General features: G+C 41.7%; 1 protein-coding gene across 5 annotated transcripts in view; it reads right to left on the bottom strand.

Annotated features, from left to right (window-relative positions):
• Positions 1-1,809: 1,809 nt before the first annotated feature.
• Positions 1,810-24,751, bottom strand: part of cadpsa (Ca2+-dependent activator protein for secretion a) — a 145,425-nt gene continuing 122,483 nt past the window's right edge. For all 5 annotated transcript variants that reach the window (XM_068593402.1, XM_068593401.1, XM_068593400.1 and 2 more), the window contains 2 exons: positions 5,491-5,595; positions 1,810-4,785 (listed from right to left, as the gene is read on the bottom strand). In XM_068593402.1, the coding sequence (XP_068449503.1) occupies positions 4,615-4,785; positions 5,491-5,595 (276 nt within the window). In that variant the 3' untranslated portion in view covers positions 1,810-4,614. The remainder of the gene's footprint in view (positions 4,786-5,490; positions 5,596-24,751) is intronic.

Here is a 24,751-nt window from a genome sequence, read left to right as displayed (position 1 = left end):
TCTCTGGTACTCTGGCTCTGAGTTGAGTTTATTGATAAGAGAGTCAGACATGTAGGGGTTAGAGCAGTTCATCCTGCCATCACAAGGTTGGGGTCTCAGTTCCTGGCTCCTTTTGTCTGCATTGAGTCCTTCAGTTGGACAGTGAACCCCAAGTTGCTTCACACAAGGCCACTCCTCCTCACGCTTAGGATCGGTTATTTATAATTTTCCAAAAACGTTATGCAACTTTTAGTGTAACATTGAGTTCAGGGATATATCTAGAATGGGTTTAGCTTAGCACGAAAAACTGTTCAAGAACTAACAGCTATGGAGTGGTCGTAAAGTGTTTTCACTTCTGTAAACTACGCTAGCACTTTCCCACTGCTCCCAGTCTCTGTACTAAGACCAGCCCCGTCTCACCAACTGGGGTATGCATGATACAACAATTTGCCATTCAGTGTGCCACAACAATCCTATTCTTACTTTTTGAGTTTAATTTGAGCTAAAGTACTCAGTACTGTATTTGTAAATATACTACACTGACGCAGTATAAAAGGTGAGAAAGATGGACGGGTCAAACAAACACTATCAACCAGGAGACTATAGTTAGTGTCCCTAAGTGCTGCAGAGTTATTTTTAAGTATGTTAGTGACGTGTTTCCTGGATTTATCTTCCATTGTTTTACATTTTTCTTAGATTACGTACTTATTGTAAGTCCAACCACGATGTTCTTCCTCACCATAAGTGTTGTCTATAGACCTCACTTTAACAGTAAGGATTTAGGTTAAAATGACATGCAAAAAGCCTGAATGTGTGATCATGACAGGGAATGTCCCTAAGATGTTCAGCTATTTGTCCTTCAATCAGAGGATCGGCGGTTCGGTTTCCGGCTCCGCTAGTCAACGTCCATGTGTCCTTGAGCAAGTCGTTTATCCCAAAATGGATCCCGTAGCTGTGCCTATGATGTATGAATAAGTATGAATGTGTGTATGAATGCAAGCTACTCCTGGTGGGCAGGTGAAACGTTAGCTCCTCCCATCAGTGTATGAATGGTTTAATGATGTCATGTAGATGTGTTAAAGCGCTTTCAGTGGTCGGAAGACTCGAAAAGCAAGTACAGATCCATTCCCTATTTATCATATCCGGCATATGAACCATAAACAGTAGCATAAACATAAATCATTGTAAGCAAGCAGCTACGTATGAATAAAGCCGATACAGCAATAAGCATTATCATCCAGGGAGAAAGTCAAATTTCTCAAGCAGTTGGATTGACCACATGTCCTCCACTTTCATTTAAAATCTGTTTATTTCTCTATTCTTCTGAGAAGGATTTGTTTCCCCCTTCTATAACATAATTAAAAGATATCCTGTCTCCTTTTAATTTGGACTATATTATAGCTTCTATTAATCCTCCCGACTTTAGTCTTAGCTTCCATCTTGGGCTCTTGATTTGATTTTTTTTTTCGGTCATCGCTGATTTGATCTCTGTCAATTCTTTCAATCTCCTTCTCAGTGATAATATCAACTCTTAAGATGACTGATGCTTTAATCCACCGCATTAATCTCTGACTCTTTCTTAAGGAAATACTGCTGTGGGGGGCGGAAGGAGGCCACGGATTATCAAATATGTATTTTTTTTTTTTGCAGTCTGCTGAGGCTACCTCCTTGTGCACTGTCAGGGGTTAGCTCTTTGTATAAAATAGTGCAAGTAACTGACAACAGTTGAAACCAAATGTATTACCTTTCTGTAACAAATCCAATGGATGGTTATATTTCACATTCAATCAGTCAATTCACAGCAACAGCAATTAATGAGGCGACACAGTCTTTCCACATTTGCCGTTCACCTTTATTGAAATTTTCTTGGCCTTGGTGGGTTCTCCTAGAAGGCAGAAGCACGATGAACCCACTGGTAATGTCACACATGGAGCAAAAACACACAGGGGAGTGAATACGGGAGACATGCAGTACTTGCACACAGGGCGACACACAGCTAGGTGTACAGTATAGAAAACAGCTGACAGAGGGAAAGAGGCAGACTTTAGTTCCCAGCATCCATTATAAAAATGTGGATTAGCCCCATCATACATCCTGGAGTGAAGTGCAGGGATGGCAAATAGAGATGGCAAATAGACTATTATTACACTTAAATTTGACTAAAATAGAGCATTTGCTTTAAAATAAAAAAGGTGAAAAAGAGGTTGAAAACAATCTATCAGTGTGATAAAACCAAACTATGTGTATTGCCTTGCTAACTTATCTCTTACAGAAAATAAAGACAGGAAAATGTCAGAGATTTTAGATCACTGTGGAAATCAAAGTACCAACATTTGCAGAAGTGGGACAACTAACAGTTAGGGTTTGTTTGCTTCAACAACAAGATACAGCCTGTGTTGCCACTGCTAGATTAGAAAGGCAGTTTAACACACATTGTTAGTGACACAGTGTCACAGATTCATACAGTGTTCTCACGCTCTAATGGAAGAACTAGTGGCATTTACAATTACAATTGGTAGTAGAGTAAAATGGATATGTTGGAGGCCATAAGTGATCTTATTGAAGCCATCAAATGGTATTGTAATCTAGGTGAGTCTTCGTCTACTGGTGTTCAAGCGCGGTGGAGGCTGGTAGACTGACTCTGTATCATCCCGTCTAAGCTGTTATTGCACTACCTCGATACTGCACATCAACTTTTGAAGAATCCATGTAATGTAAATAAGAGCAGAAGATCAAGAGCAGTAACAAAGACAGCTTAATATGTCACGTGTTTCCAGAGACCAACCCAACTTTGAATCCATCATATCTGATCATTCATCATCCATCCAACACTTTGTTTCTATGTTGCTGTAACTTGCTGGTAATCAGCACCACTCCCAAACCATAGATTGTTTTTACACAAGTGGCTCTTCCAGCTGTGATAATCTTATTTGTGTTGCTATACCAAAAGACACTCCCGGAACTAACATGGCTTTGCCCACAGAAAACTACTGGCCAATCTTTAAGGCCATTGGCTATTGGTCTGACTTGGCCTTTGTGGGCAAGGGGCTATATTTCTAGAGTTTTAATGCAGCCATCAGGTATCTACGTCAAGACTTCCTCTTACGCTGGACATTTACTGACTATGACCAGATAGTTTCACCAGCAGCCAGTTTACAGACCAGTATTAAACCAATAAAAAGCTCATCCATCATCAGACAATAGTCTGTGGGTTCCCAGATTGATCTCCAGACAATGCATTCTGCCTCTTTTGCTCTCCACACAGACTGTCTACCTGCATTCAACCAAAGCCTGCTCAAATGTGATTGGTCATTAATATTTTAGATTGTAAACGTACAACAAATGGTAACTTGAGTGTTTCCAATAACTAAATATTGTCCTGTTGCCGACAGATTCTGCCTTCATCTGCCATAATCTGTTCATAAAGATGAACTACTGCCAAACCGCCAACGTTTTTGGGGTGAAACTCGGAACTCTGCTTCACACATGCTAACACCCGGACCTACTTAGATTGCATTAGGCCGATTCAAAGAGGTTCGAGCTCTGAGATGACAATTCGCATGATCCTCTCATACGACACAAGGTTGGAGAAGAAAGAATGGGACTTCTCAAGATGACATAACGCTTCCGTTACTCACTTTTTGTCACTATTTCACTAAAATGACACAATTGTTGACAATGCCTTGGGTTTCATCTGCTGTCCGAAAGTTGTTGTGACTGTTAGAGAAACATGGCTGAGAACATACGAAAACTGTTACATCATATCACAGTACATCATTTGAAACATTCTGTTTAGCTTTTATGGTTGAGACATGATGCGAACCATTTCCCCCACGAAAGGTAATATGAGACCATAATTGCAGCTTTTACAACCAGTAACTTTACATTTACAGAACACAACGAAATGTATAGCCTCGCTGAGTTGAGAACAAAATAGTCAATCATTGCTTGAGAACATTCTGGGGTAATTTTAGAAATGTCTTATGAATGTTTTAACTGCTTTTAGTGACACTTGGATCAATCACGATACAACTTCAACAATGTTCATCATGCATTTGTTGGCAGGCTTTAAACAAAACAGACATCTGTACCAATTTCACGATTTCACTTGGAATCTCCTGGATTATTTGAATGATTCATAAACTCTCCGTGAGTAAAGAGAGTGCTCTATGTGCTCTGTGTGTGTCACAGGAAAGCTCCCGAAGTCCCATAATTTCATTCATGCCTTGAAAAGAGAACCTCCATATAGATGCAATCTCCTTCCTGCCTTTAACATCTTCATTTATTTAACTTATTTTGCATGGTGTTCACAATCACATGCTTGCACTCCTCTTTTTATATTCTGTAAACATATGTTTTCATGTTTTAGTCTTCTAATGAGCATACGTGGGCATTTTCTATTTAAATAGCATGGATAAGACAGCCGTGCTTATTAACAGACACACAATGTATTTTCTTCTTGAATCAATTCAGACATAAATGTGGAACTATAACAGGAGTGAAAAAGTGAAACAGCAGATGATGAAGGGTTAAAGTTGAATGTTAGGCCAATCTGTTTTGACCTCTCGGAAAGGCTGCATGGGTTCTCAGGCAGTATAGCGCTTCAACATTCTTGTAGTTTTCAGGCCCTTTGATCTAGTTATCGTCATCTTCATCACTGTCCCTCATAGAAATGCCTTGCATCCCTCCTTCCCTCACCGAGGCTGTGGCTTCTTCCAATGTCAGCCGGTTTCTCACCGTCTCATACATCTTACTGTTCAACGTGGAGTCCAGAACCCCTTGTAGGCGGAAGTCACGGTACTTTTTCTATCACGAAGAAACAGCATAGAAATGGATTAGGTTTACTGTATTGGTCTCAAAAGTCTCACAAAATGTCATATCAACTGCCTGATGTCTGGACTATGAGAACATGAGATCATACAATAGTTTGTTTAATATCTTATATAATATCAATATAATATATTACAAAAAGTTAATCTTTTTGTGTCTTTTCCAACCAAAGTCCATCAACATGTGTAGATTCCCACTCTTTTCATGCATATGTTTAAAAAAACAAAGAAAAAAAACTTGTTCAGGCGACAAAACTACTTAGTAAAGGTTTATAGGAAAAGATCAACGATTGGTTTAAAAAAAACTAAAGAAGCACTGTTACAGAAGAAGACAAGTTATGTGACACAACAGTGGTCTCCTGGATGAAATATGTTCCCAGTGAGGACAAAGTGGGCAGCACAGTGTGACTCAGAGGGTAGTTTTATGGACTCTTTGCAATAAGGTCCTGGGTTTGAAAAATAACTGATTGAATGATTTAAGATACAAATTACTGATCCATTCATCCAGGTTTCTTAGGTTTCAGGTGAGTAGTCAGTCTATATGAGTACATGATGATTTTTACAGATAAAATCTGTAAAGTAACAAGTATTGCTGTCAAATAAATGTATTGGATTTAAAAGAACAATAGTTCAGGAGCAGAAAGACCAACTAAAATGTACAAATGTAAAAGGCCGTTCTTACCTTGACGACCCGGATAAGAATCTTCAGCTGATAAAGGTGGAGCTGCAGGTCCATTCGGTCTGTCAGCCATGTTCCAAGGAGGTTCATAGTGCTGGTGTACCATTGCTGTAGACACACAAAACACAGTGCATACCATCATCTGATACTTTGTGAAGCGCCCGTAACTTTAGACGACATGAAAAAGCAACATTTCAACATTTGACCACTCAATACAATGAATCTGTAGTCCGTCAACTTTGCTCATGAGAGAAAAAGCATGCAGCGTATGATTATGACAGAGCTTTCTTGTGGAAAACCGAGGGAGAGACCAGAGGGACAAAGCTGACAAACAAATCCTCAGCAGAACAATGTCTCTAAGCTGAAGATGGCGCAAAGACACTTCTCTCCAGCAGGGAGTTCTTCTGCTGCAGTTCAGCGACGCCCACACAGTCTTGCCTGGAAAGTTTGGAAACGGTTTCTACTATTCTCACGTGGGTACGTATCAGATAGCCCCGCAGGCTCAGGATTTATTTAAGTCTGGATCATGTGCCCCGGGAAGATCCAGAAGGAATAAGGCCTCAGTTATATAAATAATAAGACTTATGATGCTCTTGGTGCACAACAGCATGTTTTGCCATGGGCACGCGTCAGAGTCAAGGATACAGATGTAAGGCAAGGGAAATGGTATAATTATTAGGCCCTAAATACATGAAAGTGATGTGTTTGTGTTTTCAGTACCATACGTGAACAGACACATACATGTCAGGACATTGCAGTACTGTACCTGCATTTTATTTCAAATTTCAGCTATATCTCAGCTTATATTCACTGGAAGGGTAGCTGGCTTCAATAACTTGTTTTTCTGTATTTGGTTGTTTTTTCTTCATTCAGTGCTGATTTTTGTGCTTTGTGATGAACATCAGCCAGTCAGCACTCATGAGGTACCATGGCCAACCCGGGTCCTGAAACACTTACACAGGTGTTCCAAGCCTCAATCTTAATAATGTCCCACTGCTTTATTTAGACGAGCACTCAACAGTGAGCTCTGCGAGGCACAGCGAGCTCAGAGCACGGAGCCATGCAGAAACAGAGCCGAAAGGGTCCAGATGTTTCTCTGTGGGTCCTGACTGTTGCAAGTCTAATTGATGGATAATGATGAGCGGGGCTGATACTAATAGAAGCCGACTGACTTTCAACAGTCAGGGTCACAGCAGAATAGATGGGGGGCTGGAGAAGAATGGGAAGAGAATAGAAGAGGAAGAGGCGAGCATCCCTCTGTGTGTTTAAGAGGGATGTGATGCTCAGGGGTAAGTTATACAAGATCAATGTTGTCCTTTAAAGTAAACAACGTTTTATCCTAATGATTAAGTATGAGCTGTATTGTCCATCAAATCTGACAAATTACAAAGTCAAAGGGAAATTGGCTTATCAGTTACAGGGTTTTAAAGAAATGTTTAAGAAATAACACAGAATAATAAGCAGCCTCAGCGTGTGTTGGTTACTGAGATCATCCACTACATACAATGTGGACAAGGAAGCATCATAAACACAGACAAAGTCATGTTGTACCTTGCACCTCATCTGATAACGTAATTAAACTGACAAAAAAATTCATTGGTCAAACGCTCATTTTTTACAGCAAAATTTAAGGAGAAACCATACAACTCCAAAGTTGTGGACATTTTGTTCAGACTTGGTGTGGAAATTCTCGAGTCAGTATGCTTTCACACCTAACCTGATTGTTTCTATTAAAATGAACTCATTAGTAATGTCCATTTGCACTGGTGTGAAAGCTCTCATTCAAACCCTGTTGTGGGGCCAAGCGACTCAACCGAGATTGCCTGAAATGAGGAGTTTTGGCCCGCTTCCAAGCGAGGTTTGGTGTGGTTAATTTGTGGTGTAAAACAAACCAACCCCAGCACTTTATGAGAGCGGCAATGTGATTTTAGCATGAATTAAAAACCTTAAGTACTCATGAATCCATCTGCTGATTGTAAAATGTGTTCAGGAAGTGAGCTTTGGTATAGCTTTAGGCCATGTTTATAACCTATTAATGCCAATCAACACAAATCCACGTCAGCACATACTTGTTTCTTGATTAATAGGTCTGAAGCTGTTAAAGCTGCTTGTGTGTACTTTGTCAGTTCATTAGTTCCATTAAAAATTGTGTGACAACAATTCCACAGTTTCAAGCCCTGAATTTACAAGACGCCTTCTTTTTGTCCTGTAATTACACTAATAATGCATACAATCAATTTTTTTCTTTGTGAGCTCTTTGTGGAACAAGAGAACATGAATCAAAATGTGATCTCCCCACGTGGGGCCTGATGATAGAGCATGGCAATCACCCAAACTGTCCAAGCAATGAGTTACCTGTCAGTCTGTATAACGTCATGTTTACTCCTTTTGATTCGATTACGAAAAAAGTCTGTGTGAGCAGGGAATTAGATCCCTATCTACAGGTGTGAAAGTGTTCTTAGAGACATAACAGCAGCCAGATCAACATCAGTGAGAGTTTTTGCAGTGCTATTGATGAACTTCTGGAACATCTTTAGCATTACCTAGCTTACTTAATAGATATTAAATTGCCTAATGTGCACTAACAATGAACCATCATAGTGCAGAAGAAAATATTTTTTATGTCCAATTTTGAGAGACCAAAAACCTGCTCAGTGGGACACCGACATCAGACCTGCTGAGGCCACAGGAAGAGGAGGGGCGCAGGTCTACATGTAGGTCAAGCTCAGTCAGTGGAACATGGGTGAAGGAGAAAAGATGGCTGTGCCGAGGCAGCGCTCGGGTGAATCAGCGAAGCGACCTGGTGCCAGCAGCTTCCTATCTGTCGCTGTGTGCCTGTGAAGGCTTCGGCGTGGCAGCAGGCCTGTGATCTCGCCCCGAGCACAACCCCCCGCCGAGAGGCCAGGCCTGGAGTGACTGATCCACTGACTGGCTGCTCTCCCTCTTCCCATCATCCACTCCTCCCTCGCTTCTCCTTTTCTTTAGACTTTGCACCATGCCACACAGCTCCCATCTGCAGCCATTTTTGCAGCAGCCATTTTGTGTCCTGTTAAGCTTTACTCCTCTTCATTTTATATAAAAAAAGAGGCTTTGACAGCTATGTCACAAGTCTTCTTGCTGCCATGACTAGCATTTTGGAGGTCTGTCAGGGACATCTTGTGTACACATAATGCCTGCGATATTCATCAACTTTAAGATCTTTTTAATGCCAATTTGAATGCAATAACAGTTTCCTTATGAAAAAAAGAAAGAAAGTGGCTGTTGATCCATCAGAAGATCTTCATGACTTGTTTAAATTGTCACCCGGAGAACAGAACACAAAGACATGAAGCCTTTCCTGTATTCATGACGGCTTTCCTCATTTCAGTCTCGAATAGATTATAGATTGTTAAGCCCCTAACTATAAATACAAATAAAAGAATATGAATAAAAACAAATATACTTCATGAACTGTAATAATTATTACACATTTTAATGTGATTTTGCATATTGTTTTCTTGCTTTTGGAACAAAATCCAGAATTTCTATTTTTTCTTTCACAAGACAACATTTAGTACAGCTTAACTTAACTTTGATTTGTTTAATCACTGGTGCGGTTTAAATGAGCATTTGTGAGCACAGTAATCATATTCTGGTGCTGAGCATAACAACCGATCCAGGACCACTAGCAAGAGGTGTGCCCTCGACACCAAATGAACCAAAACACAGGCTACCTGTATGGGCATGTCTTAAGATGGACATAGGTAAATGCCCATTAACCTGTTAACATTAGTGGAAAAGGACGGACTTGACAGCAGAAGCCCGAAGTTTGCTTGACATCTGCAGGGCTCTCAAGTGTCATGCATTGAGCGTGACTGTCACGCATTTCGGTCCTAAGTCACGCCCTCCCGCCACACATCGTATTTCTCACGCTGAAAAAAAACTCCAGGCTATTTAATGTGCCGCAGTGCGCAGACATGACCTGGTCGCACGCTGCCCTCACCACGGAGGAATCAAGCCCCCCCATGAGGAGCCACTCATCAGCCAATCAAAAAAAAAGAAATGGGCTTTAGCCAATCAGAAAAACATATCTTTTGTATCCGGGTAAGATGTAATGACAGACGGGACTGGAGCCGTCTGGCGGCGCGTATTTGTCGTCGTTTTGCACTTTCCTGTTGTCAATTGTTCACTTCCTGATAGATCCCTGCATGCATAGAAGTGGAAACTCTCCAGACACAAGAAATAACTTCACTTCTTCTGACAAGCCAGACTGTAACTTGTAAAATTATCTAAAAACTACTTGGTTATGGTAGGAAAATGTGGCCATTGGCGATGAGATCCAACATGACTGTTGATACATGGTGCAAACATTCGTTGCCAACCTTTTACACCCAACCATCTAACGGTTAACCCATGGTCAGGTTGGTTCCACTAGTGAGACACTGGTTTAGAACAGTGGTTCAATTGTTCAACAGTGGCTGAAACCGTTTTTCAGCCAATCAGAAAACAACATTTTCAACTGCCATGGCATTAATCGTCATGTCTATATTACATTAAAATTATAATTGAATTATGTTACAAGACCACAGCTCTGATATAATCAGGGGTGATTATCCAATCCATTAATACAAGGTTGATACTTGTGAAGAGCATTACTCTCAAGTTGATTTGGAGAGTCATCTTCTTAGGAAGGTAATCACAGTGCTGCTTTCATGCAGATGGGCTATGCACTTGAATTTGAATGCTCAATCAGGTATACAGCTGTTTATTGGTAAATGGACCCGTACTTGTAGAGTACTTTTCTAGAGTTCTGACCACTCAAAGCGTTTTAACACTACATGACATCATTCACCCATTCACACCCATTCATACACTGATGGGAGGAGCCACCATGCAAGGTGCCACATCAGTATTATCAACCATTGATACACCATAGGTGCAGCTACGGGAGTAATTTATGGTTAAGTGACTTGCTCAAGGACACATCGACATGGGCTAAAGGAGCCAAGGATCGAACCGCCGATCCTCTGATAGAAGGACGACCCTGGTCACCACAAAGCCACAGTCGCCCTATGTTATTCTCCCAACTGTTTCCACTGGCCCTTTTTCATAGATTATGTGATACGTCAGCCCTGCTCTGAATCTTAAGGATGCCCAAAAGTCTCCCTATAGAGCGTATTCACCCACGTGACCACAACAAGCTTTGGCGGCCATGTTGGGGTCCATGCACGGCATTGTTTTGCTGTGTTTTATGCCGCTTTTCTTAAGAAATTACTGTTATATCCTGAAGGAGACACTATTTCAGTTGGAAACGGCGTGTCTTGTGATTATTGTACTGTGCCTTATTTTTGGATATGGGACTAATGATTCAAAATATGGGTTGATCAGCTTAACAAGACAGACTTGTACTTCAACTTATACAGCTTCTCAAATATGCATCTAACTTACTTGGTTTCACTCGGCGTATGAGTGTTAGGACTGTTCTCATCCCTTTCTGTTGATACATCGGTTTGTGGGCACGTTTCCATTGACATAATCTTCTTTTGCTTTTTCGCCGAGCGAAAATCAATGTCTTTCACTTGCGCGATGGAAACTTGGGAGAAAGCCATGAACATGGCAACTCCGTCGGGCGATGTCTGCCTTTACTCTTTGATTCATTTCAATGTAAAATAAAACGCTGGCTACATAGGAACAGCGCTCAGCACGGCAGCCAAACAGTCACTGCTGGTCCCCCTGAATGAGCGCTGGAAGCGGCGTCATCCACTCGTCCTGGAGCCGGAGACAGCTGTGTGCGACTACGGATTGTAGTATGAACCCAGACACGGGCGCTTAATGTTCCGACATTTGTTTTGTTGGTGGTATTTACACAACAAGCATAACGCAGACATAGTTGTTAATGTCACATGGTCGATAGCAGAAATGAAAACTGTTTTACAGGAACGTGACCGGGCTATGTGACGATGGTAACTAGGGGTAACGGGACTCAAGCAGTGCCGGCTTTCCACCTCAACTGGTTGCGAAAAAGCGAAAAGCGAGTTAACCACATAACGTGTTGCGGGAGTAAAATCAGGGAAAGAAGCGTTACGTTTTTGGTGTGAATTCGGCATAAGCCTGCAGACATTTGTACGCCTTGAAACTTTCCTGTGTGTAAAAACTTGTCTCCAGTGCGCAAAATCAATAGCAAAACCCATTGACTCCCACTAGCAGCAGGCTAACTAGGTGGACCTCAACATGGCGCGGATGAGATGATGACGTCACGTAAATACGCTCTATAGCTTCCCTGTATAAAGGAAAGGCCGCTGGTTCTACAAGGGTTCTTCCCTTTTTGTATTACCTTTTCAAATGTTTTTTTTTTAATGAATATGCTCAATGTTGCCTGACATGAAAACATGGGACTTTCCTGGATAATGTTACAAGCCCATAGCTTTATGCCATCACCACCTGTTTCAATTATTTCATTCCATTTCTGAGAAATCATGATCTGTCCATCATTGGTATGGTGGATGGCTAAATCCCACAATATCCATGTGCCTTGCGGCTGTTGCCATGGACAAAAAGCCACTCAGCAGTGCAAATCAGAGTTGTTGAATTAAAAAAAAAAAGTGTTTCACTTAAAAACAAAGCACAACGTCATAATGACTGAAATTACCAAAAGAAAGTGAATGCATTCCAGCGGTAAATTGTATATTTTTACCTTTCATCTGCCATTAGAGGCCAACCTGACAGAATCCAAAGCCCTTTACCCGAGCCTGTACCTTCAACCTTTTATATAGGAAAAAATATTGTCCAATGCAGTCGTTAAACTGATGAGTCAACTGAGTTTTATGACAATCCAAGTCGTACAAGTGCTACAACTGTTAGTCACGTCATCGGATATGGGGTATAGTTTAAAATAAAGCAAATATTCTCACATTGATCCTGACTTTTAAGGCTGTTGTTTTTTTTGCCATAAATTAGCTAGTTTGAATGAAATTAGGGGTGTCACGATACCAAAAATTCAGTAGTCGGTGCCAATACCAGTAAAATAACACGATTCTCGATACCAATTTTGATACCACGATAAAACAATAAATTCCATGTACTTGAACTTGAAACATGAACTTCTTTATTAAAATATTTGAAAAACACCCGACTCGTTTGCTGCACCACACTTCACTAAGAGTTCTAGATTTAGAATTAGCTAAGGAGTGAGTCCTCCCGCCTCATTGTCATCTCTGTTGAGAGTTGAGCATGCCCAGAACTGATGGTGACTGGGTCCGCCTACTTACTGTCAAAAATAAATCTTCCATAGCAATGTGCCGTTCTGCTTGCTCTGTCAGTGCACAAAACCGTCTGCATTTGCTTCAATCCGTTTTCTCTTGAGAAGCTAATGTCAACAGTTTCTTCCGGTGTGCACTAATTTTCCAGAGATAGCTGTTGCTCAAATTCCACTAATGTTTACCACCTCCATTGTGTACAAGCCACGCCAGCTCTGTAGGCTTCTCTGTGATGTATAAGCGCTCGTTAAAGTAAATTACACTACCCTTTCTTGTCAACAAGTCGCGGTGGGACGATCGCTGCAGCCACAGTTGCATCTTTGTTTTCTGAATGTAAACATCGACTTGAACACTACAGCGTATACTGCCCCCATCAGACGTGTGAGGAACTATTCCTCAAAGGCAGTCAGAGGGTTGGCCGTATTTGTAGATTCAACAAGAAAACAGTTGAGTGAAGAAAGTCAAAAGAAATCTTAAATTATATTGGTACTGCCTACTTTCTCCACACTTACTCAATCGCTGCAATTTTACATGTGTGTACCGGTTGGATTGTCCGCTTTTAGAAAGTTCAAGACATTTGCGGACAAAGTCTTCATATTACAAATTGCTGTCCACAAACCTTTGTGTGAAAGTATAATTTTCTCTTCCTCAACCCCTTTTACAATTTTTTGCTTACTTGTCTTGGCCTTTCTTCCAGAAGAATTGACTCAAGTTGTTGTCTTAACAATCCATCCGTCATTTGACATCGTTTATCGTTGTAAGATTCTTCCATTATTTACTGCCATCCTCACTGTGCAGTGTAAACTGTTACCTGAAAATCTAGCTTGGACATTTATTGAGTTTTCTTATCATTGCTTTACCTGCACTTTCTTTTTCAATCAGTAAAGATGATTATTTCTTTTTCCTTGACTTTATCCCTTCTGCCGTCCAAATGGTATACTTGACACCATTTCTGGAGCCACCTTTTTACCGTCTCTCAAACACAACAATAAAGCTCTTTGAATTAACTCTGTCTACTTTAAAATAGCCACAGTTTCCCTTCAAAGTTCTTCAGGGCAGGATTAAGACATAGCGTCCACATGTTGATGTTTGCTGAGCTTGTCAAATGAACAGTGATGGCCCCTCTTGCTTTGTTCCTCTTGGCAGGGACTAACAAAAGAAAATAATCAGAACAGTCAAATTCACCCAAGCTCTCTTTTTTAGGGCTGCATGGGGATCAGCAGGGGGCTAGCGCTTGTTGACAGCCAAAACAAGCGTAATATGGCTCTGAATACATAATGCCATAACCCGACAGGGATCAAATCTGTGACATTCTAACGAGTTCCATCTGAAGGAAATGCTTCTATTCCTTCAACGGGGTTATCTGTGTGTGTGCATTTGTGTGTGTTTTGTCACCTCAAGACATGCTGATGAACCCCTACCTATACACAGGCGACAAGCACGCCCCGCACAACACAACACACACACTCCCACATACACACATATGCATCTGCCGGTCCATCCCCCCTTCGAGCGAGAGTTGGGAGACGGAGCGACCTCCTGCCCCCATCTGACACCAACCCACCCATCCCACCAAAACCCCCCCATACCGCCACACACACACACAAACCTCGCCTCAGAGCCAGTGTTCACACCCAAGTCTTCACATGGCGCTTGGCATGGGGGGGCCCTGCCACCAGCAGGATGTGATGCAAAAAATGGCACACCTCTCCTTCTTCCCCTCCCCATCCACCTACTCACCTTTTTCATGACCCTTGTGCATATATTTGCTGTGTCGTGTAATGAGTGAGAACTGGCCTTTTTAGATTAAAAAAGCAAACAACAATGCTTTAAGTTCCACAGGAGGTAGCATACAACTTTCACTTCACTCTAATGGGGAGAATGACAAGCAGACACGTGCACCAGAATGGATAAATTCCCCTTTTCTTAAACTAAGATGATGACATAACCTAGATGTGGGTAGAACATAGCTGAGTCCTATGCATACTGTACTAATGGCCCTTTTTGACAGTTGGTTCCAGGTACTTAGAAACCACAGGAACTAAGCTCAAAAGCTTAGTTCCTGTGTCCCTGAGAGCATTTTTACTGAATCAACTGTACATTACTTTAACAATGGATAAAAAAACAAAAACAGATTGAGGCCAAATATGACAATACATTTGGAAAGTATATCTCTCCCAAACCAGGCCTTGTAAGAGGTGAGTCGTAGTGGCGGTTGTCTTAATATCATGTTCATCTTGTATTTGGACCAACACTACAAGTACAAGCAGATAAGTGGTCAACATTATTATATTATGTACTTCAAATATAGAGCATGTGATCTCTGCCATTTATACAAAGTGTCGGCATGTGTTATAACCGTACACACACAAAACGGTAGGTAAATGTTCTTTTTTTTAACACCACAACATTGCAACATTTGTGACACTCCTCAATATAAATATTAACTGAACATTACCTACCTTTAGCTGAATGGACCTGTGTGATACAATGGGCTCACTTTAATGCTACAAACCAAAAGGTTTGGCAAACATCAAACTCATGTACTCATTTGACATTGTAGTTTTAGCTTCTCAAAACGCTCAAGTCCTCTGCTGAGGCACTGTACAATGTGACCTTCATGTTTTTTCCTCCAGTGCACTAATGTGCTGTTGTCAAGCTGTTCATGGTGGAATATTCTATTTAAATAAATCACATATGGAATTAGAGGAGATTGAAATGAATACGTGGAGAGTGGGTGAACAAATCATTTCAAGAAAGGGCAACCACTCATAAGGAATACGCTGAGGCCAAAAACAAGCACCCTTCACCAGCTACACAAAAATCAGAAGAGCGGCGAGAAGTTCACTGGGTGTGTAGAATTAGCTTAAAGGAAAGAGAGGAAAAACATACAGAGCCATAAGCAGGGTATATTTGAGAGTGAGAGCATAGTTTTGAGATGTTTAAAAAAAAAAAGTGATATTAATAAAAACTTGGATTCTGCATGCACAAAACATTGAGACTATGCTCTTAGATAAAGGTAGGACAAAACTGTCATTAAAGTGATTGAAAGGGGCTAATAAGGCACACACACACACACACACACACACACACACACACACACACACACACGCAAATCCCCCAAAAAGCCAACTGATTTGTTAGGTCAGAGGCCCTCTTTTGTGGGGCCGCTCAGGAGCTTTTGTGCTGCTGAGAGCCAGGAATGTTGGAGCTGAGGAGGAGCTTCACCACAGGAGGTACACGGGGATTACAAGCAACCTGGGACTCTGCCTCTTTCTGCCTCTGCCGCTGCTCCTGTGTGTGCGTGTGTGTGTGTGTGCGCTTGTGTGTCTGTGTGTGTGTGTGTGTGTGCATGCTTGTGCATGCTTTCAATAGTTACTGTAGGGTTTAGTAAGTAACCAACCTACTGCCAACTTTGCAAACTGCAAAGTTGGCAGTAGGATGTTCATTTTTGTTTATATACCAACTGATATTAGTTATAATTTTGCTAGTTCTGTTGTGTATTTTAGTTTGTCATCTGTTTTAATTAAGGCAACATTACTCACTTGACAATTGAAAAGTTTTTATACTCTAAGATGCTGGGGGTAAAAAAGTACACAATTTCTGTTTTAATAAAACAGAAACACAAAATGTAAACAGCGCTCCATCTATGAGGAAAATACTCCCTAGAATGATACAACAAGGTGACATGTTGCTGCTTATGTTTTAGCGTGAAGATTAGAGTTTGAGGTTGAGGAAATAAAGTCAGGCACATATTGGAATCCCAGGTTGAAGATACCCTGGTTATGTAGTTCACTAAAACACCTTCCAAATTAAAGTAGCAGTGGCTGCCCCTTTACTATGCTAATGAATTTGATCTACACTAATCATTAACGTTTACTGTAGTCTGAATTCACATAGCTTGCATATTGTTCAAGGCGGGACGGTGGACCGTTCTGTATGAAAGGGACAGTTGCAAAATGAGGGAACGGAGGTGTTCCGCTGTGAGTTGGCAGTGGAAGTATTCACAGAGCCGAGCCAACGTCTGTCTGTGTGAAAAGGGACAGCCGGCAGAATGGTGGCGTTTTAATGACGTGTTATTTGTGCACCTCTGGGAGATTTTCTAAATGTTTGCAGCTAACCTACAGTAACTGAGAATGGCAGCGTATTGGGAGACTCTGGGAAGGCACTGAAGTCACTGCCCAATGGATTTGTCAGATGTGACACTAGACGGCGACGATGTTGCCGTCTGGTGTTGCTTTGTCACACTTTTATTTTTCAAAGGATACCCAAACCCTTACTATAACATATGCAATACAAAAGCACCTCATTTGGACAGGATTAACGCTAGTAGGGGAGGTGGTGAATGGAATATTCACTGTGCTTGTGAAATCTATGGAATCAAAACCACTGTGAAATCAAAGATGTTAAATGGTCTGTAATCATGAAATATTTATTGATATTTAGTGTGACTTACACAACAACCACAGTCTTTTTTAAGTTTCTTTAAACATGAAAATAACCCAGATATAGTTGTCCAGACATCAGCGGTACATTTTAAACAGGAACTACTAATATTGTTTTACTTTTATTCGCCAAAATGCAAACAATTAAAGCCAATACCGGTCAAGAGAATCATATCTGTAAAAAGTTTTGCTCTCCTGATGACTTGGGTTTCCATGTCAGACTACACAGTATGTTGATGGTAACATGTTTCCATTCCATCAGATGAGGATTATTCTACTTTAACAAAAGTCAAAGGACAAGGAGCTCTTAACAGGGAAAATATTCAAAGGGCTGAAAAATCACCCGACTGAAGTCTTATACTGTTATTTCATCTTCAAGCTTAGGTTGATGGAATTTTTTTATTACATGTCAGTGTCGCCATCTTGTTGCTTATTGTTGACAAGCTAACACATATGTCATAATTTAACTAAAACTTTGTTTGCTCACATTTTTTGGACTGTGGGCTATTCATAGTGTATGTACGATTAATGAATGCCATGCACCTATCATACACCAATAACCAATAGTCATTACTGAATGTCAGGTAGATCATCAGTGATTTAGTTTATAGTGCTCCATCAAGGCAAACAAACTTTAGCTTCACATTACAGGATCAAATGAAAGGAACATCAACAGCGGAACTTAATTGTGCCTCCAAGATAAAAACACTAATAATGTAATTGTAAATGCACCTGTTCCAAATGTATGCAGACTGTAAAACAAATTACACAATCAAGGCAATCAAGTACCACTCTGAGACTGCTGTTCCAAACCAGGTTTGTCCTGCTCTAAAGTATGCATGAGGTGAGAACATTCTCCATGTTCTCTCGATACTGAACCAATTTATTTATATATGCATGATCATACACAGGATTTATATATCTAGACCCTGGTCTTCAAATTGATGAGTAAAGACAATATTGTTTGTATTGTTTGGTTATGGAACAAAATGACAAGAAACCCTCTTCATGTATGACCTTGAACACCTTTGTGAAGTGTTTGACCGAACACATTAACGACAAGTATTAGATCAAAGTAAAGCCCATAGTCCAAATTAATTCAATATCTCATTCACAGCTGAATTACTTGTAACTACCAAACGCTAATAAGTAACGATGGCTATCGATTGGGATCCCTTTTTCATGGTCATACGGCCATTTAGCTGACAACCTGGTGTGCGAGGGAGAGAAAAAGAGAGAGAGAGAGAGAGAGAGAGAGAGAGAGAGAGAGAGAGAGAGAGAGAGAGAGAGAGAGAGAGAGAGAGAGAGAGAGAGAGAGTCCTGCTGAGACCCAGCTGTGTCTGCAATTAGCAGGAGGCATGGAATGATGATTGCTGGCGTGGCAACACTAATGCCAAGTGGCAGGCTTCCTTGTGAAGGAGAAGGAAGGCCACTGAGTGCCATAAAGCAACACTACTTCTTCTTTCAAACACACGTGTACACACATAGCCCGTATATGCACACAGAGACAAGGACACAAATGCAAGGTTGGTGTGTTGGTTGGAGGGGGGTGGTAAATCTGACTGCATTGTGGACAAAGGGCTCGTCTAATCCTACCTGCTCTGCTTTTCAGAGCCCACCGCTGGCCTATTCTAGTCTCACTCACCAGCTCAGCAGAGAGGGCCCATTGATGACGACACTCAATTACCATAGTAACTCACACAGTGGGTCGGGAGCACCCCCCACTCCCCAAACCCCAGTCTCAGTACCAACACCACCAGGCCCTCATCCCTTCAGCTCTGTGCTCACCTTGTTACTCGACAGCAGGACTAAGCTAGACCCTCAGAGCTTTTCCCTGGAGGCTAATGGAGCTCAGCGTCTTACACTCGATGATGTCCTTCCCGAGGCCATGTTCTCTATAACGTGTCTACAAATCTAGAGAGCTTTCCAAAAATATTGGTTTGTATGCTCATACGGCTGTCAGCATGAACACATCTTATTAAGTGCTTCCAATTGAAAGCAACAACAAGGTGAAAACTTTCTGTCACTTTTACTTCAGTGATCGATTGTTTTATTTGTCAGAATAGTTCATATACTACATAAGATGTCCTCTTACAAGAGATAAAATAGTAAAATAAGCTAACTTCAATATTGCTGGCTTCACCACAATGTCCCCTCTTCCATCCAGGGGATTTGCTGCATTTTACCCGGTCTCTCTGCCATCATAGGTCCAAATTAGTAAGAATCCAATAGTTACTTTGATAAAAGTAACTCTAGGGCTTATTCAAACATGAGACAAATAAGTTAAGTGGCCAATGCGTTTGTGTAATGAATCACATGCCTGAAAAGGGGCTCTAGAAGAGAAATAGAACAAGATCCTAGAGAACAGAACAGTGTATTGCCTTACTGAGACCCTTCAGGCACTGTCTCTGCCCAGATGACAGCTCAAAAGCACAACTGCGTCTGCAAGAACTGCAAATATACGCAGTCGATTCCACTCCATTAACCCAACTACTTATCCATTTCAGGGTCGCAGGGCGCTGGAGCCAATCCCAGGCTGACATTGGGCGAAAGTAGGGTACACCCAGAGTAAAGCCTGGACAGGTCGCCAGTTTATTGCAGGGCACATATAGAGATTAACCTAAGATGCATGTCATTGGACTGTGGAAGGAAGCCTGATCAACTGTGCTAGTGGTGAACAGTGCTACACCATCATGCAGCCCCCCAGGCGATTCCGCCGACTCAATTCATCTCCTTCATTGAGTTTTAGCTGAACTATAGCTAGCACTTACGCAACTTATTTTTAAGTTGTGTTAAAGTTAATTTGTTTCAAATGGATTTGGTAATATTTGGTCATGTGTAACCAGACTGTGCCTGAAAACAAAGAACTTACGTCCAGTGTTCCGACCACACAGAAAGGCAGAGGACAATCACTTGGAAAAGTTGTCTTTAGTGTCTGATTGTTCGTTTGGGGGAATTAAAAAAGCTGTCTGACGCTGCCCTCCCACATGAATGTCCTGGGGTGGCTGTGATTCAGGGGATTGTCCATTATTTACAAAATTGGTGGTTCAATCTACATGTCAATTTTCTGTGTCAGCACTTCTGCTCCTGATGCTTAGGATGGGTTGAATGCAGAGGTCAGATATGTGTTCGGATTGTATGTGACAATAGAAACTAATTATAGTTTTTTGTATTAGGATGATTATTTCAAACCTTGTTCCTATTGTTTGATCATTGGTGTGTCGGTGGCAGACTTTTAGAAAAGTGTGAAGAGACATCAACATGTTTTCAAATGTATCTGCCTCAGTGTGGGCAGACAAGAAAGGGGCCTTTTACAGAGGCTCAATGGGACCGAGCATCTAGTACTAGATATTGTCATCTCTCCTTCTCTCCCCCTCTTTCTGTGCCCCTCTTTCCATTCAAGGAAGTGGGTATGTTGGAGGAGGAGGAAGGAGCAGGAGGGCTCTGAAATTAGGACTAAAGTAAAGTTTGGGCTCAACAAGCTCACAGGTCTCAAACTGTTTTGATTGTGCCGGCGACACAAAAGGCCAACCCCGGCTGACCATTGACCGCTGTCTGAGCACAGCTGGCACCGCAACAAAACGGGCTCAGTAGGCATTTTTACCAGGCTGCTGGTTAAGAGGGGAGTACTAAGGAACAGGATGGCAGTCAACCCCAGACGCAGCGGCACAGGAGAAAGGTAAATGTTTATCTCAGATCTGGGTTTCCTTTCAGGTCGACAATCTGGGTCTCTTACAAAACAGTTGTCTCCTTCTACCGGCAAGTGTCAGTTCAGTGGACAAGAGAGACTAAATAAGGAGCAACTTCATAAATACATGGTGGTTTGGAGAAGGGATGGGTGTATATTTGGGGCGGAGGGAGGAAGGAGTTGGGGGGCCATGTTGTGAGGAACCAAACAGTTGGAATTACGGTCAGCGACCAGTCATTGAGTAAACATACAATGAGCAACAGAAAAGCTCAGTGGTGGACAATAAAAAAAGAAAAAAGCCGCCGGCTTCGGGCCCTGAGAAAAGTGAGCCATTCTACTTACAAAGAGCCGCTTAGGGGTGGATTGAGGGTAGGAAAAAGAGGGCTAAAACACTTGTGGGCTCAGGGAACTCTATAGGGGGAGTGAAAATGGAATAAGCCAGCAAGCACTTGAGGGTCCCGCCGAGCACCTGAATGGGATAGAGGGGTGGAGCGGCAGAGGGGGGTCCGGGGAAGGTGAATGGCCTTCTTTTTGGGTCCAATTTGTCTCTTTTCACCCCGCTCGCCCTGCTCCGGCTCTGACAGATGTACAAAGAGGGAGCGGCGCTGGGCCACTCATCCACATACGCCCGTGAGCAGCTGTCACTTTTGTCAGGCAAGTTAATCAAACAAATGCCACCATACCTCCCTTTTTAACAAGGCACAGCAAAGGAGGGAGGGAAGGGGGCTGTAAAAAGGGTGATAGAGACCCGAGAGATGACATGCGTGTCCTTGATCAATTCCCCCTGTTGGCCCTGATCAATAAACCAGCGGCACTTGACAAAGGAGAAGTCTCCATTAAACTTGTATTTCCCTCTACTCGGGATGATCGTGGCCTTGGTGTCCTTTGCTGTTTCGTCCTGGCGCTGGGAATGCTCACAGAGGATTTAAACCCAAAAGAAACAGAGCAGGGAAACAAAATGCTCTCTCTCTCTCTGAGTAATTATTAAGGACTCTAAGCTGCTTACAGACTTCATTAAACGGAAGTGAAACCTTTTCAGAGCATGTTTTGAACAGTCACACAGTCAAAATAAACCAACGCTGCTCGGCTGGCCTTTTTATTTTTTATTATTCAGACCATTATTTTTCTCCCTATTGGTTGTATAATCCTTTTAACAGATATTTTTGCTTTAACCTAAACAAGATTACTGACTAGCATGAGAAACAACCACATCAATGCAGTATTGCAGTCATATTGTTGTAGCTGAAGGGTAAAGGACATCTGGTCATTTTCTTACAGAAATAGCCCAGTAATCAGGAACATTGCAACGATAAACTCTAACTATAATGTTGGTTGATGTAATGAGTTATACTTTTACAGATGGGCATCAGTATCAGTGAGAAAAAAACAAGTAAATGATCAGATTAGATGTTGCTAGATAATGTATCTATTTGTCATTCATTGTATATGAATAGGATATACAATTGGACTTGGTCCTCCAGTGAAAATATGTGTTTTATGTCATTTTACAATATTATGTTGTACAATTTAGTTTAAAAAACATCACAAAGAACTAAAATAACAATTATTAGTTTTGATCTCTATGGTTTTAATAGATTATAACATTCCTATTATCATATTTGTACTTGTTTTAATGTATTACTTCCAGTATGATTCTTTCTTGACAGTTTTTTCTCAAATGTTTTAATAATAATTCTTAATAAAACTTGTCCTCTTTATTCAATCCTCTCATAAAGGAATCATTTGACCAGAATAAGACGTCCGCCAGGCAGCTGGAGTTACGTTTGCGTGTTGCCTGAGCTCAGTGTTGATTAAATTGTTCACTTGGCATGGCCGTGGGGGCCGGCAGTTCATGACCGGAGCCGGCAAAGTGAAACGTCTCCGGACAGCCAAGTGGTATGACGGCAGCTCCATAACCCGGTAGTCTGCTGGCCTTCTCTGTCATCGCCACAGCCGCTCCCCCTCGCCCCTACCACCACCACCCCACTCTGCACCCAGCCGTCCACAAACCCACCCGCCGTGACCAAAGTACAACGGCGGCGGCGACAACAATATCTCAAATCCCCCAATCTGCAGCTCAAGCTGACCCCTGCCCCCGCTCCGCTCCGTCACAGCCGTCCAGCAGTTGGTAAGCAGAGCGAGACGGGAGGAGCAGCAGCGATTAAAAAGCGCTTTAACTTTCGTCACACAGAAGTGCAATTTCACCACGCTTGTGAATCTGATAACTACCCAAGGTCAACGGAAATACTTCAAATCAATCAATGAGCCACACTCCTAATCCCCTCCGGGCAAAGGCAGATTAAGTGTATAATTGACCTGTGTAATCCCAGTATCTGCAACTCCAGCCCGGGGGGTGGGGAGAGAGGGGAGACAGGGAAGTGGCTCAAAGACTCAGTGGCTCTACGGCATCATCACTGTCTGCCTTCTTCCTGCACTCCCCCCCCAACCGGCTTGGTGGTTGCCTGCTACAGGGGGAGTGTCATGGGCAGGAAGCTGTGGTATATCAGTGCAGTGCTGGATTTGGCTCAGGCTAAAGACATGGCTTTTTTTAATCAATGATCCCCCGGCTGTGCCGTGCTAAGTCCCCCCTTCAGTATCATTTAAGCACATCTGTCTTAATCCGGGCCTCTTCAGCCACTCTTTCAAGAACTAAACCACGCAGGGGAGGGGGCGAGGGTGCAGAGGGACAATATTAATTTCTCGCCATTCCCCAAACGCACACGCAAACATCATCAAAATGTCAAACCGCAGGTTGTTGTCAATGCTTTTGTAAGGCCAAGAGATGGCAATGCTCTGAAAAGTATCGAAACAGGTGCAAAGAGACAAAACACAAGCAAATAATGAAACCATCTTTAACAACGGATTTAACGACATAAATCATATGCAGTATAAATAAATGCACTGCAAGTAAGAAAACACAAGTGATACAGAAGTGTATCAAGTTGTACCAAACACAGATATCTGGGGGCAAGACGAGTTAGAAGTAAAAATATTTATGCAATTTAGAAAGGATTCCGGGCTTGTGAGATTAAAGCCGTGGTTTGTCTTTCCAATGTGACTTTTGCCCTTTGATCATGCTGAGACACATTAATATTGTCTAGTGAGTATGTACATTTTCTGATAAGATCTTGCCTGTATAAGGATCAAGGTCTAAAAAGTGAAGCCAATATGAATGTGCCTTAAACGATCTGTATACGGCACAACTACGTCACTCCTTTACTGTCCAAATATGGTCACTTACTGGTTGTAAAAATACAAAATGGCTTCAAATATCAGTGAGGTGTAGACAGCATGTGGACACAATCTAAACAATTTAAACAAAAGTAGGTCTCCATCATCATCATCTCCCCCCACACAAGAGTTCCTGTATGTAGGAGAGCAAAGAGAGGAGAGAATGGAAATGATGGCCTGCTGTCTGAGTCCTGTTACCTACTAAGGAAAACACTATTTTCAGACTTTGCTTTTTCATAATAATAAAATAACAGGTGGCTTTCATTGTGAAGAATATACAGGAAAATTTGGCTATTACCCCATTAGCAGAGCTTTGTTCAGGGCTAGTCCTCGAAAAAAGAAAAAAAAAACAGTAAAAATCACTAGAGGCTTTTATTGTGAAGAATTTATAAGTAATGAAATTTTTTTTACAGCCACTCTTTGATCATGAAATATATTAATATCCGATTAGGCAGGTTACATTGAAGTGTCAACTATGGACACACTTTGGGTTGATTACAATCTGGTGCATTGGAACACAAAATTCCCCTTGTGAACCATGAGACCTCAAACTTATTTTGTATTTTAATGTATAAAAAGTGACAAGTCAGAAAATGGCAGAGAGGAAACTTTCTGGTGCTACTTTACACCTGTAAATAAAATACAGCAGAATGCAGAATCTGTGA

The sequence above is a fragment of the Clinocottus analis genome, unplaced genomic scaffold (assembly GCF_023055335.1).
Source record: "Clinocottus analis isolate CAN_PGR_092001 unplaced genomic scaffold, fCliAna1.0.p SCAF_3, whole genome shotgun sequence".
NCBI classification, from domain to species: Eukaryota; Metazoa; Chordata; class Actinopteri; order Perciformes; family Cottidae; genus Clinocottus; species Clinocottus analis.
Note: the sequence above shows the minus strand (reverse complement) of the source record. Positions and strands in the feature narration are given on the sequence as shown.